A 16,342-nucleotide genomic window follows, 5' to 3' on the forward strand; every position below is an offset into this window, starting at 1 on the left:
CTTACAAAGTAAAACAGTAATGGTCAGCATTTTTAATTTACAAGCAAACTACTGACTATATCAGTAGTTAAAACGAGAAGCAAACTGCTCACTTAGTATTTCATAAAAATCAATTATTGAATCCATAAAGATTAAAGCACTAACCAAGTCGATCTTTTAACATAGCATTTTATGCATCACATGGACCGCCAATTTTATCAACATTTTTCTAGCGTAGGATAAAGTACAGATTCACCTAGAGTGAAGAATCTTTCTAGAGTGAATCTGTACTTTATCCAATATAATAGATTTGAATGATTGCCTATTTAGATATTAAATTTGTGAGAAAGCTTAGATTGGTCATCTCTCCGATATCTGGGAAGAAATCAATAAAGGGATCTCGTGTGAGAATTAGAGTGGGAAGGTTTTGTGCGCCGCCATTGGCCTTGGTCTCCGGGTATGCTAGGATTATGGTATTATTTCTGCATGATCTGGCTAGAGAAAATGAAGCACTCTGTTTATAAACTAAAGTGCTCCATTTTTGCTAGAAAATAGAGTTTAATAAATAAAATAATCTACTTCACTGTAGTGATTTATTCCTCTCAAAATAGGAAGTTAAAATAAGAAAAAGAAAACTACTTTTTAGTGGATAAGATAGTCACGTTCATTAATTTAATGTCTGCAGCTAAATATTAAAAATAAAGAAGCTTACTACTTTTTCTTCTCACTTTCTAACAATCAAATATTTTCTTATATTAAATGATTAAAAGAACTTTATAATTGAGTCGAAACTAGGCTCGTGATGGAATCAGACAAAGTATGGGGCATAATATACATCAAAAGCATGTGCCAAAAATTACAATAACTATATGAAAGCAAGAACTAGTGAAACGGGAATAAACCTACTGCCTGACGAGCATCAGACAGATCACTCCACTAGAACTCCAAGGAACTGGGAAAAATTAAGTATCTATCTATATATTTCTATTAACAACAATCGGGAATCCTTATGTGGTGGTAGGCGTTGTTCCTTAGATTTCCTTTCTTCCTTTTGGGCTCCTTTCCACATTCCAGATCAACTCATCAGTATACCAAATGGCAGAAATTTAACTGGAACCAAAAGGGTTGTGTATGGATGCCATCATGCCAATCAGCATGCCTAGTATTTGTTCACGATTCCACTGCTCTGTGGTGGCGCAGGTGGCAACCGATTCGGCGTACGTCGGCTACCAGAGTTTGCACCAGAGGTTGAATCACCATTTTGTTCTGAGTCACTATAATGCCTGCTGCGACCGTTGGCACTGTTAGACCTTGATTTACCATAAGAGTTGGAACGGTCTGGTATCCCATTAGCAGAAGCATCAAATGCAGACCTCCACTCATCGCCTGAGTGACCAGGGTTCCTTGGGCTGCTTTCTATATCAAGAAATGCTTCATGTTATAAACAAGAAAAAGAATTGTCCCGCAGAATTATCAACATCTGTAGAGTAAGCTTAGTCTGCAAAAGATATTTGACTAGCAAGAGTAGCAAATTTTCCAATTGCAAGAAAGAACAGGTTATTGTGAAACTAAAAATTCCTAAAGATAAAAAACTACGAAAATGTGGAGCCAAGATATTTGACTAGCCCTTGGAACAAACCGTGCCCACGGCAAGAACCTTCCAATACCTAGACTTTCAAAGTGTTTGCCACAATAATTTTGATAGCAGGAGCTCCAATACCTATGAACAATGATGACAGAAGTTGGAAGAGATCTTTAGGGTTTGAAATGGGGCTTTTTCACGTCATTTCAGGGATTATGGTTCTAATGGGATGGCATGGCAGGTATCTAAGTAGTGTTTGGATTGTTTAAAGTCTGATCTGACGGGTCGCCTAATGCTTTTAGGGTTCAGTGTAATTAACCAAACACAGAACATGATTTGCCGAAGAGAAAGATTGTGGGATTAGGCGGGGAAGGTGGGCCAGAAATGGTGATAGAACGGCCTCCCTAAAAAACCAATGAGTAACATCCCCCCCCCAACACACACACACACACACAATCTCTCTATTTCTATTTATCTTGCACTTGCCACTTTTCCTTGAGTGTCGGATATAACCCGACTTGTATTGTGCCGGCAAGTCTCTGGCAAATCAAGTGTCAAGTGCCATCCAAACCAACTGGCATGAGGTGCACAACCAATCCAGAGAAAGGATATCGATCATTGTACATCAAGATGAAAGGACATTCACTTCCTTGTCCACCAAATTATGTTAGCCAAGCAAGGATAAAAACAACCTAATAATTGTTATGAAAGAATTAAAAATCAAAGTTGCCTTACTACTACTACCAAGCTTCTTTCCTACTAACTAGCTCATTATTTGCAAGATTTGCATTACCAGAGGGTCAATAATTATATGTGCCACTCGAAATTCTAGCAAGAACTAGTATTCAAACACAAAGATTGCATCAATAATACATAGAAGAACTATAGTAAGCTTACCAGATCCATTACCAACATTAGACCAACTAGCAGCAGCTGCACGATTATCATGGATGCTAAGCTGGCGAGTAAGTTTTGAGAGAAGCGATGACTGCCTTTGGAACCGTTCTCGCCTTCGTTTCACATTCTGGTCCTCTTGCAATAATTCTTCAATCTTTGCAGTGCTTTGTGCACTAGTAATGAGCACAGAAAAACAAGATGTAGTTAGGAAATGTTTAAATTGTGAAACTTGCAGCATTTTATTATAATATACATTCCACAGAAAAGAATGACATAACCAATTGCAAGCATTTCATTCCAGGATTAAAATGAAAAATCATGACAGTGTGTCCAAACTCAGTGAATTACCAATCTAATCATAAATTTCCTTCTCTCATGATCCTTCTAATATTTCTTTTCAAGAGAAGCTACATGGTTTGGAACAACTATGTAAGCCAAATATTTATAAAAAATGGTGTCACCCAACTTGGTTGTTATTCCAACACTTGATGCAAGAGAAATGCAACTAACTTGTTCCAGTGCAACTGCAGCTAGAGAGAAATTGTCTTAGGAGAAAATTTTGACTAAATTTCCTACTAAAACATAAGCACTGAGAATTCTGTATTATTTCCTTGAATAAACCACAGAACTTTGACAGTGGATTTATATTGTTGTTAAAAGCTGAGAATGGGTAGATAGATGTGTTTACAGTGAAATTCTTAGGGATTTATTAAATAGAAAAAATTAATAAACTTATCAGAGTTATCCAGGAGCACCTCAAGAAAGGTAATAATTTTAGGTTCTAAACTAATTTAGCAATTAATTAATGCATCTTCTGAACTTATTTAACAAAAATATCTCTGTAAACCCGGTGGATGTTATCTGTATGATCAGCTGCTATTATCCAGCTACCAGTGGCCTAATAGGCCTTCAGGGAAAAAAGAAAAATGATTACTAACATAACAAGACAAACTTCAACTTCATATGAAGCACCCAGAATCTGGACAAAATTCTAACTTATTGTCTTGTGACAAGAGATACTTATAGCAAAATATCAAGAAGGATGTCTGTGCAAGAATACAGTGACCCTTGAGATCGAAGACGCCAAGCGGCATCATATCACAATTACCCTCAACATTCTTGCACATCCACCTGGAGTGCATGTTGAAGCACATTCAAGTGGAATTATAACTGATCTACGCAAATCGAGCAGAATATTGAAAGCTGCACCTAAGTAAAAGCTTTACTGTGGGCAAATAATCCAGAACATAGGAGGAAAGGAATACAGCTGATACAAACGAAGATTATAGTACTGCATCTTACGAAGCTAAAAAAATATCTGTATCTGAATCTAGATATTTCTATGCACCACAAGTGTATACTAGGGCAACCTCGAAAAACAAGCATAGCAAACTTTCAAATAAAAAGAAAAGCATACCAGAAGAATCATAAACGGGATGACAAAATATTTCAGAAAGTAAGCCAAAAAGTAAAAAACCAGCAGAGTCCTATGCAGATCAAGATGTGAGGTCACCAACCTCACTGAGCTGTAAAGCTGATTTAGCATGTCCTCTTTTGCTTTCTCCACTTGACAAAGTACAACAGCCTGCACAATAAGCATGGTCAGTATCGTTCTACAAGCCTAATAAAGTAGTTCATCCTAAGCTTGAACCTTGGTAGCAGTGGCCAAGAAAAATGCTATTACACAGCTTTATTTGACCAGGGTACCAACTCATCTAGAATTTAAAGGCCTCAGAAATAAGGAAAAAGTAAAAGCTTGAAGTAGAAAGCATACTTTTGGGACGTTTGCTGCAAGGCTATTCAGAACAGCTTCGACATAACCACGAACTTCCTGAGACATCCATCTGAGCTCTTCCTCAGGATCAGCAGGTCTTCTAGCCATTGTGTCCTAAAGAAGTACATGTACTCAGATTTAACATCTTTAAGCTTATACTGTCCATGCAATCACATATCAAATGTGTATCACACCGATTAACTTAAGATCAATCGGATGCATGAAAGTAACCTGCATGTCACCTATATATGATATATAAACAGAAAGAGATAAAACAATGTTTTATTATTTCCACAAACAGCAAGTTGCTTCCTGAAAAGCAACTTCCCCATCCACCGAAATACTAGAATACAGCCAAGTGAAAAGTCAAAATGCTGATAAAACAAGAATACAGCCAAGTAACTGGCATCAATCAGAACATATGAACAAGTTAACAAACATTTATATCAGGATTCTTACTTCCATGTGAAAACAGTTTTCTACAGAACAATATCAATTCTGATAGTATAAGCAGAATTACATAAATTTGCAAAAAAAAAACAATTGATAAGAAGTTTCAACTTACCAACGAACCATCTGAAAAGCTCTGCCTAATGGAAGGGCCACCCTCAGAAGTATTTGAACCCTTGGGAGGAGCCCCTTTAGGTTGAATAACACTTCGTATCTTATTCACCCATTCAACTTTATCAGCCATACTTTCAGCCTTCAGTACAACAGCGCTGTGAGCTGCAGATTAGCAGATAAACATGTTCATAAGGGACAAACCGAAGAGGATAAGATAAAAAAAAGGATATTATGAAAGAACACTAATAAAGATTTACCTTTTAAAACAGTTTTATATGCAACCTTGTTAGTTATCTTAAAGACAAGAGCTTTTCCAGAATCTGGACCATTTGCCTTTTTCGATTCCTTAGAACTTTTGGGAGGATCTTCCTCATCTGAAATCTCTTCAATATGACATTCCTAAACGATGCAAGAGTATACAACAGTAAGTGACTAATCCCAACTCTAAGATCAACTGATTAACCACAATTCTACAAAATTTGTAAATAGATGAGTTGCTATCTCATATAAAGAATGAAGTGTGATATATAGTCAGATATAAATTATGCAGAAGAAAGTAAGTGTCTCCACGTGTTAATATTCTTTTCTCCGGTACCCGATGTATTGAAAGGCGATCGCAGGTTGCAGGCGGTCACCCCACCGCCAAGCGCTTAGGCGCAAGACAAGCACCAAGACGAGTTAGCATTTTTAATATGTAAAAAATAATTATTTGTGACATATAATATATACTAATATAGCATATATAATTTTTTAATAATGCAATTTACAATCATAACAATAAACTATCACAATTCACAAATATATACATATATATATATATATATATTGTGTATTTTATTAATGTATCAAAAATGTGTGATAGAAATGACATTAAGCAGTTCCCAATGTAGAGAGAGAAAGAGAAAAGGAGGAGGAGGAGAAGTCTCCATCCTCCTCTTCTTGAGCACATGGTCACCCGCCTTGTGTCGATGCTTTCTGGCTTAGTAGGGCTGTGCAAGAAGAAGGTGGAGAAGAAGTCTTGTTCCTCTCCTCATGCATGTGGTTACTTGCCTTGCACTAACGCCTTTTGACTTAGCGAGGTAGTCATCAAAAATGTCTTTCAATACATTGCTGGACCACGGAAAAGAAGCAATCCTTTTCATCATCATGACCATGGAAGTCTTCCCCAAACAATTTTGGGGAGGCTAGTACACAACTTGAGACCGCTCCTAATGCTTAGAAATTTGGTGCTCGTATATGCTTAGAAAATTTTAATTTTGTTAATGAAACAAATAACAGTGAATACCTTGTAACCTAATTATTGATTCCTACACCTACTTGGCAAACAAGAAAAGAAATGAGCATTGACTGCACTTTTAATGTTGGTTATCGAAGAATTGGTATAAATTGAAATTAAGTGGTGCCAAAAGACATATGGTTATTAAAAGAGGCCACAAAAAAAAGACCGCAATAATAATACAAAAACTAACTAATACAGTAAATCATTAATTTGCTTGGTCAAAGAAGTCAAAGATATAAGTTGACAAATTGTTGTTGGTAAAAAAATGAAGCCATAAGAAAACAATCATACCAATAGCTAATACAGAAAGAATATTGTTTGATGGTCCATGATAAGAATGCACAAGTAATTAATATTAAAAAATGTTAAAGCAATAATTCAACAACCATATGAGAATCATATAAGCAAAGCTCAACCCAACGCTGAGTATTTGGATAAGAACAGGGAAATTTATACATAATACACTATACTCATGACAAGCAGACAATATGAAAGAACAAACAAATAATACCTCTAAATTGATGACACCCCGAAAATGTTTTTCCTCTTGTTTCTTGGTGTATCCAAGCTGGATCAGAAGTTTAATATAGAATAAATCAGATACCATGAAGAAACAGTAAAAGAACAAGATTCAAGGTTGTAGCCAATTTTGGAAAAGCTAAATTGTTCTATTCCTAAGCACAATATATACTGAGGATCTCAGACTAGATGGAAAATATTACAGACCTTTCCACTTTTCTCATTTAGAACAAACCAACGCCTGCTCCAGCTATTTGATTTAGCACTCTTTTTCAACAGATAACCTTAGAATACATGAAAAGAAGCAACAGAGAATAGTTACTGTACATCAGTTTAAAACCTCACAAGAATATAAATATTAGCCTTCTCCAAAAATACACATTGCATGCACGCTTATAGGTTGATGCATGGTGAGTGACCATATGAGAATATACTAATTGAAAACAGAAGTTCATGGCATACTGAAGTCAAAGTGTAAGGCATGTCAAGGATAACATGAATGAAGAAATAAACTATGCATAAACAAAGTCCTAATGGAGTTCCCTCAAGGATAGATTAGCTTTACTGAGAAAATTTTATGCCATGGGTGCATACCAGCTGTGATTTCTCCACTAGGTCCAATAATTTGTATGTTCGATCCCTCTTTTGCATCTTTATCTTGTTGACCAGGCTTCTCCTTCATTGATTTCAAGCTACCGCCCTGTTGTGGCCCTGCTTGAGGGCTTGTTGCCTAAAGTAGAAACTTGTAAATTCAAGGAAATAATAACCAAAGTTCACATAAAATTATTGTCTACCAAATTAAGCAGTCAATGAATCACCAACATTCATCTTATACTTCTGGATCCAGCCTACGGACTGCGTATGCTGTGGCATATACTGTACACATCAAATGACTGCAGCATAACATGCATAAAAAAGTAACATGGGACTTACTTGAGAATTAGGTTCTTATTTTATCCGTAAATATCTTTTGTTTGAGAGAACAAAAAATCTTCTATTGCTACACATGAAAAATTGAACCTTGATAGGTATCAATTTCCAACTGCCTTGTTCTATCTTCAAGATTTTCCTTTCATTATTAAAACTTTTATTTCTTTTATCTAATTATATAATAGAAAAAACGAAGAGAAGTTTCAATTCATATTTGTGTGAATTGACGTATTTTAATATGAAATACATATGCACCCACATAGGCACCACTTTTAGATATGCACCGAGTCACCAATGAGACAATGACTATCAGTGTACTGTGGCCTATTAGAAGAATATTACCTATTAGAAGAATATTTCATCTACAATAAATGAAACATAAAGCTAAAAATCCACAGGAGAAAGGAGACACTCACTCTGTTTGAGATGGTCTGCTCAGCCTCATGTCCCTTCTTAGAAGACCGATTCTTCAACTCTTCCTCACGACGCTGCCTATCCATCCTGAAAGTATGTAAAAACAGTAGAAAGATTACAGGCCATTTCATAGTTATTGCTTATTGCTGCCAAGCTACCATAGAAGTAAAGAAGCAGATTGGTGTTGCTTCCGTTGGTAGTTTGGTACCATATTTGATTTTTAAAAAAGAAATTACCAATGGTCAGCATTAGTGCTAAACAAATTTGTTTGAAAAAGAGTAGTCTAAACAAACACTGCTGTTATTAGTAACATCACCTTGCAGCTCTAATTAAGTGCATAAGTATCATTATCAAGCAAAACCCACTCTACCTTCTCTGCACTAAACGGATGAAGTGTTGAGGAGGAACAAATGCACGCTCCATATCAACAAGTGCAATCACCATCTTTTTTGCCTCATTTTTAAACCCATCTAAAGCACCAGATGCTATTGCGATAACCTTGCAAAGGAAAAGGACAAAGTTTACTGTAAAAAAAAGCATAATGACAAATCTATTGATTGGTGGTCAAAATTCAAGCATGAGAAGTCGAGAACACCAGAGAGGACTACCTCACGCTTAAATGGAGGATATCTACCAAGTCCAGGAGTAGAATTAGCAGCAGCAGACACAATATCGATCAACACACGGTGTACCTGATAGAATTATCCCAATTAGACGCAAACAAATACAAAGCCTTAATTATCATAAATGCAATAATGCATTACGCATGACTCCAAACTTATTACATTCAAGTGAAACAATGATCAACATATAGCCCAAGTTTCAAAGCCTAGCATATGTTGCTTTGTGCAAATCTAAATGCAAGGCACCTTTCAGCCCTCAACAGCTAGAGGAGACATCCCCTAAATGATCCTAATAAAAATGATTTTTTAAAAAAATGAAAAGATGTCTTCATATAATCAGCAGTGGAATTCCACTAAAGTTGACAGCTCAAGTATCAAAAAGAAAAACACAATTCAGTAGGAACATGAAGAGAAGTCCATCTATGTTAAAGCAAAAAAATGTGCCACCGCCAAATTTTAACTTGTTCACACCTGAATAATGATAAAAACCTAACTATAACTTGTTCACACCTGCATAATGATAAAAACCCAACTATAACTTGTTCACACCTGCATAATGATAAACTTGACAACATATTATTATCTAAACAACAAACTGGAATGTGCACTACAATGTTTTAATTTTACCTCATCAACACAGAGACGCGATGGTTCCTTCGCCAGCTCCAGAACTCCTTTTATCAAAGATCTTAAACCTTTCTCCGGAGATATCAGATATGGTTGGTAACCATCCGCTTCCAAAACAATCTAGAACGTCAGATAAATCACAAGGGAAGTTATCTTACTATTTGAGTTATCCATCATAAAAGGAAATCGTCATCCAAATGAATGATTTTGTTAGAGCTTTAAGTATAAAGAAATGGTTATATTACCCTCTTGACATTGTTTATATCAAAGTGTCTGTCCAATGGAAGTTGCTTGATCCTATTAGGGAAGTTTCCCTCAAAACTTGCAACAACTTTCCAACCTGCACCCTGTGTAGGAAAGTTACTCCATTAATAACATGACATAAATAGATGAAATAATATCAGAATCAGAAACAAAAACAAAATTTCAAATTTCTGATGCCCAAGAATAGGAACATCATTTTCAAAAGTTCTGGGCAACCAAATTCTAAACCATTTCAAAAGAAAAATGATATAACAATCTCAAAAGAAAGGATTTTCTATCAAAAGATGGATTTTTTTATGTTTATTGAGCACACATGGTCATTTTTGTTAAATTCTATGCACAAACCTCTATTGGAAAAATATATATAAACTTTTAAATCATCATTAATCATCAGTATTTCTGAAAATAGTAAATGCACTAGCTGTTGGTAATAACAGATTTCTTTCAAGAGAGGCAAATTTTGGTGACCATAAAAGCATAATTTGATCAAAGCGAAGATAAAATGACAAATTTACTAACCTCACCACCTGCAATATGCTGAAGAAATCTATCCTCAAATTCTCGGCAAAGTTCTAAAGCAATTGCCCTGGTTCCTTCAACACTATTTACCATCTGTTCGCCAAGCCTTACCAATTCGTCTTGCACTATCTGAGACTTACCCTGAAGACTGCAATTGCATACCAGAGAAAAGATGAATAAGTTCAATAAGCATAGATGTAATAACAATTCTACAAAGCTACCTATAGGAGACTCAATTACAACATTCAATGGCAATTATCCAAAGAAAGCTTAAACTCCAGGTCACCACAGTCGGATATAGTTTACAGTTGACTTAGAGATAAGTGAAACAACCTGCTTCACTTGGATAAGTCCTATATCAGGACAGATGCCTCAACTTCTAAATATTTTGCAATTTATTACCCAGTAATAAATGAAAAAAAAATGTTTTGTTTAATCTTATCAATGTTGTGACGCCAACGGTATGCGGACGGTCACCCCACTGCATAGCACGTAAAAAGTATAATGCCGCATATGGAAGCATTTATGTGGTCTAGCAATAAAATAGTTAAATATATTCTGTATGATATAAAATATGTGTTATATATAAAATTATCTTAGTAATAGGCCAATATATGTGTAAATGTACTAATAGATATATAGTGGACCTTATGCACATGAATAAGTCAATCAAATATATTGTTTGCATCAAATATGAAACATACAATCTTCAAACAATTATCAATCAAAATCTAATAAAAAAAGCATGCTAGGTACTTAAGCAACATAATAGAAAGCATGATGACAACCAAAAGTCATGTGAGTGGAAGTCAGGGTGGTCTATGGTTCACCACTGAACAGATGGCCAACCCAGCAAATTTTCAAGTATTTTGCCATATTGGCTTTTATAACTTTTACGTGAGTAACAACGGTAGAATGGTTTGTGAATATCCTTTTAAAACGATGCATAACAATCATATCAATACTACTTCAGAACTAAAAATAAGGATATTTCTGAAATTGATCAAGGATCGTAGCAAGGCCTGCTCTACATAAATATAGGAAAAAAAAAACAAATAAGATTGACTTTACATGTTAAAAAATTAGTAAGATGTTCTAATTCGTACTTTGGATATATACTAAAATTATATTTATATTCGCGACAAATTCCTTCACAAATCACAATGGCCATCGGTTATCAGGCATATAGAATTAGTCGCAACTTATACACTGATATAACCTGCATATTGTTGTAGTGAAAACATATAGTTATATAGTGAAACACTATCTGTATTGCAATATATTGACTACCATAGAAAACAAACCAGTAATATGAGTATCTAATATTTGTATAAACAATGGAGGTTAGAAGAAGAGTGGATGAATAAGTTTTTAAAGAAGGTGCACATTTTATAAGAATAAAAAGTAATTAGTATATGCACTTTAATTTCCCACACTTTTGACAATCTAATACAAATGATAATGTGTACATGTTTTCCATTTTGAGAATGCATAAAACTGAAACTTGTTCCTGCACTGCTATTAATCCATACACTAATGAATTGTTTATTATATATAAATTAATTATAGATGCTAATTTTGAACTAAAGACATCTTAGGCATTGTAGATAACTAGGAGGAAACAACGGGTAAGAATTTGTACCCGCTCAAGAGGTTTGGGAGTCTGACTTTCATCCTTTTACGTATCTGTTTGGCAAGTGTATCAACTAAAGCTATTCTACCAAGCTTGCTTTGCGGAGCTCCGGTCAGTAGGGACCTAAGGCTTTCACTCTCAGCTCGCCAAGCAGTTTCCAGTGAGCTTTCAGAACCTACAGATCCAGCTTGTGCTGAAGCAACAGAAACAGATTGCCCTATCAGAGCAACCCATTGAATATCTGCTGCATTTCGTGGGCCCTGATTCAGGAGGAGGGCCTGAACAGCAGAAAGACTTTTCTGGTCTCCAGCTGCTTGATCGATTTTGCTTATAATGCCAACTGTTCTAGTTCCTGCAACACAGTGAAGAAGCATAAAGTTCTGCTTAGAACAACAGGACACATGTAAGTGAAGATGATAAACAATAAGCACAATAAATCAAGCTTAACATTGATCATGTTCCACAAATTGAGGTAAAGAGGAGATTCGGCTAGAGAGTAGAGATTAACAGCACAAACCATCTGAATCAAATTCCTTGGCCAGTCTAAGAGCTCGAGATGATGAAATTTCAGGCGCTTGGGAAGCTGGAACAATGACTAACAAAATTGCATCATTATGTGCAGCATAGTCACTGATCTGGAACAAGTAGCATGATCACCCACCAAAAATGCAGAAACACAGAAGAAATAAAATAGTTAGTCTGGTCAGTGAGCATAATGAGGCATTTGAAGCATAGGCATTAAAGTACAACTAGTACACCAACAATATTGAAATATATATATTATTAATTTATCATTATCCACCCAATTGTGGTTTTAACTTATTTTACCATTTATTAGGTACAAGAGTATTTCTCCCTCTTATATAGTAGCATCATAAAGTAAAAAATCTAGAGATAAACATCAATCTGTAATTGACAATAAATCTGAAAGAACAATGAAATGTTAGCAGATACTAACCGCCGATTCATCCATTGCTCGCTGATCTAGTCCAGGTAAATCAATCAATTTCAATGGAGAAGCTGAGACATAATAAAATCGGGGATCAGCAATGTTGTCAAATTACATATTAGCAGCGTCGAGAAAACTGTGGAAAAGAAGAGCAAAGCATGCACACTAATTCATATTAGAATGATAATCAGATTTGATCATTTATATCTAACAGGCAAGAATGATTTACTTTGTCTTAGTACAATAATAATGCCACCTCCTAACTCAGAACAGGTGTACCTAAGCTAGCTGAGTAGTGAAAGGAAACTTCTTCACTAATATGTAGGCGACATGTTTTGTGTGTTTTCATCTTCAAAAAGCGTGACACTTGGAAAAAAAAGTTTATTATGCTCATATTGAAATGGCAAATGGAAATACATCACTAGAACCATGTATCAGACTACTAAAAGCATGTATCAATTAAGAAAAATGAACTTTTCTAGCTAGGGATTATGTAATACATGACCAAATGTAACCCTTACTTGTTCATTTTGAACAGTTGCAACATACTTCAGATACAGGATAGTGAGATTAAAAAGAAAATTCAAACAATAGTTATTTTGCATAAAATCTGAAGTAGTCTTTATCTTTACTATACATCAAACCAACTAAAGGGGAACAAGGTTAATTGATCCTTCTTATCCATTATCTTAACCATCACAACCAAACACCTTCTACTTATCCAACATAATTATTCAATCATATCCTTCCTTTTGCAACCAAACACCAAGAAGAAAATTGGGATAGCACTTTATCCCATGACAAGTCCCTACCTGTATCCTATCCTTAATTTCTCTTATTCCACAACCAAATGGGTAACTACTAGTGGTGATCAAGATCTACAACACAAGATAAGGGCCTTTTATAATGAGAGAGCTGAACTTTACCCTGGACTGCAGTTACTGTGTAAAAGCCTTTTAGGAAAGATTTATCTGATCTAAACACTAGAAGGAATTGCCTCGAAACCAACATGATCAGTGAAAAACACCCTTATGGTGATATATTTGTAGCTGGTTTTTTTTTATAATAAAAATTTCTATTGTCAAAACATGATTACACTAGAATAATCACGATTTTAGAAGCCCTACATGAACATGAACAAACTAAGATCCTACAGAATAACTTTACTCCGTAATCTCAGAGAGGATTTATACAAGACAATGAATATAAAATACTAAAAGATATGTAGCAGAGGAATTAGATAACAGACCTGTACTTGTCCGTAACTTCAAAGATATTCCATCTGCACGGCTCCTTCCTGCTCCCTTGCTTAGCCTGTCTTGCAAAGAATGCCTGAGAGCACCTGAGACAGGAATGAGGAACCCAAAAGAAATCACCAGTGCATCCAGTATATATCTTTTTATTATCACAATTTCGTCTTGTGAAAACACTTTCATCCCAGCATTGTGTCTCCAGGTCAGAAACTGGAGAACTGGCAGCAACAAAATATTCTACAGTATTCAACGAGTCCAGAAATCTCACTTGCAGAAACCTCTTGGGATTTGCTGTCTACTTGCAAGATGATTGTTTTACTATTAAGCGAGCCATCCCGCTGCAAATCAATGCAGATGGGTGCCCGAGTCGCACCGTTCTCTCCGGTAGGCTGCAACCAATTCCTAAGTTAGCCATCAAACCAGATAAAATTAGGTAAAAAGTTTTACTAATCCATAATGAATGCTGCATACCAAGACCGGGTGCCCAATCAAACTATTCAAGACTGCCGATTTCCCTGCACCCTGCCGTGTATGCACCAAGAATGGTGAGATTTAGAATCTAACAGCTAATAGCATTTCAATAACCCATCAAAGATTAAAGATGACGCAATTGCGATGGCAAAACCACACTTACGACATTGCCGAGGGCCACGACGTTGAGGAAGGACGATTTCCTCTTGGAAGAGGGCTCGTCGACGTCCTCGTCTGCAAGAAGAGCAGCCCCTTGCAGCATGGCCTCGGAGAGCTTCGCCAGCTCCTCCATCGTCTCCATGGCGCCGCAACAAGACGAGATCTAGATCCGCAAGAAACGATCCGAAGACAAGGAAACCAGATCCGGAGCTGCACCGACGGGGAAGACGATGGAGCAGGTCGGATCCAAGAAACTTGGAAGGAATCGAAGGATAAAAGATGGATTAAAATTAAGCGCAGAAAGGATGTATTTAGATGGAACCAAGAAGAAGAGAGAGAGAGAGAGAGAACGCGAGATCCCGTGACCGCCCTTGCAATCTCGCCGGGGAAAGCAGAGGGAGGGTCACGAAATAAGACTATAAGAGGGAGAGGGAGGGGAATCGAAGGGGAGGGGCTTTATTCTCACGAATTGTTCTTCCCATTAGTGACTAATCAGAGATGAGGACTAATTTATTGGGCCGAGCGTCGGAATCGGGTGAGGTGGCGTTTTCTGGTTGGTGTACAGTCTTAAACGGTAGGAGGTGGTGAATTTGAAATAGAGATCCCTCGAGCTCTTCGTTTAAATTAAAACCAGTGGTCCAATGTAGAATGCGGAGGCTTTGTACCCTCTTTTCTTTTTCTCTCATACGCACGGTTGGGGGTCCACGTAGGAACTGCTCCGAAGAGGAGTGAGATCGAGACAAAGTTTTTGAAATTTTGAATCACAGTTTCGAAGGAGAACTACCACCGATATTATCATCGCTGCATCAATAGCTTCTATCGCCACCGTTGCATCGTCCTCTGCTTGTGACTCCACCATTGTAATGTTCTCCAAAGTTGCCATAACCTTGGTCGCCAATGCCTAATTTTTGCAACTATCTCCTCGTCCCTTGGGGGCCCCCTCTGGGTTTGGTCGTCAAGGTGGCCTGTTCGATACTCATTGATATCTTTTGGGCACTTTTTAAGCCTCTTTCACTGCTTATAGTCTTCATGTCTCATGGAATGAACCCATAGGTATTCTATAGTGATTTCAATAGTATTGTTTAAAACTCTGCAATTAAATGGAATGGTCATGGTAGACAGGGACGAGTAGTTTTATTGCAAGTAGAATAGAGACAACTAGCTACAATTGAGTAAAAGTTCCAACATAGTCATTTCCTTTACCGATAAAATCTCTTCGTTGGCTAAAGACGAATGCGAAGCCAAGGGTGAGAGGGGCGGCGATTGCCTCCGGTTATTTAACCTCTAATCCTACATTATTTTTTTCCCTTCATAACCCTCTCAGATGTGGGATGGGCCAAACGTTTTTCTTTTTTGAAATAAAGTTCGTAGACTTGTTATATCATTCATTTCAATTAACAGATTATAACTTGATACAAAAGATGAAACGAGGAATAAGGCAAAAGCCCTTAAAACAAGCCCTACATGTAGCAGCAATATAGACTGATATATTAGTTTGAGTTTAGAAAGGAAATAAAGATTATAGTAGTCGAAGAATATATCTCACAATTGGATATTAAATAGGCGTCTGAACGCAAATTCCTAAGAATAAAAACTAAATTGGCATTCGAACGTGAGGAATTTTAGTTTAGGTATTTTTTATTAAGTATTTTTACATATGTTAGGTAAAAAGATTCAAGTATGTTCGATCCTATTACCAAGTCTAGTCAAATTAAGGAGCTACCTATAAATAGATGTGATGCACACCTAAATAATTATCTTATATTATTAAAATTAATTTGTAAGGTTGTCTCATTCCTCGTTGTTTGATTACCTACAAGCTTTAGAACCTTAGCCATCATTTAGAATCTTCCTTGCTGTCTTTCTCTTCATATAGTTGCACCTCCTAACCCTAAGGAATGGCTAT

At 36.3% G+C, this 16,342-nt stretch overlaps 1 protein-coding gene across 1 annotated transcript; it reads right to left on the reverse strand.

Annotated features, from left to right (window-relative positions):
• Window positions 1–731: 731 nt before the first annotated feature.
• Window positions 732–14,930, reverse strand: LOC140778000 (dynamin-2A-like). Its single transcript, XM_073122498.1, has 22 exons — window positions 14,441–14,930; window positions 14,278–14,328; window positions 14,075–14,195; window positions 13,803–13,895; window positions 12,563–12,624; window positions 12,122–12,239; window positions 11,614–11,956; window positions 9,972–10,119; window positions 9,434–9,535; window positions 9,189–9,308; window positions 8,547–8,630; window positions 8,309–8,436; window positions 7,941–8,025; window positions 7,189–7,324; window positions 6,802–6,878; window positions 6,587–6,643; window positions 5,054–5,195; window positions 4,798–4,958; window positions 4,233–4,346; window positions 3,976–4,043; window positions 2,459–2,631; window positions 732–1,395 (listed from the first exon to the last, which is right to left on the reverse strand). The coding sequence occupies exons 1-22, from the start codon at window positions 14,576–14,578 to the stop codon at window positions 1,139–1,141; spliced, it is 2,778 nt and encodes a 925-aa protein (XP_072978599.1). The 5' UTR covers window positions 14,579–14,930; the 3' UTR covers window positions 732–1,138.
• Between the last annotated feature and the right edge of the window lie 1,412 nt (window positions 14,931–16,342).

Source organism: Typha angustifolia, chromosome 15 (assembly GCF_048772165.1).
Source record: "Typha angustifolia cultivar Huaian chromosome 15, ASM4877216v1, whole genome shotgun sequence".
In the NCBI taxonomy this organism is placed as follows: domain Eukaryota; kingdom Viridiplantae; phylum Streptophyta; class Magnoliopsida; order Poales; family Typhaceae; genus Typha; species Typha angustifolia.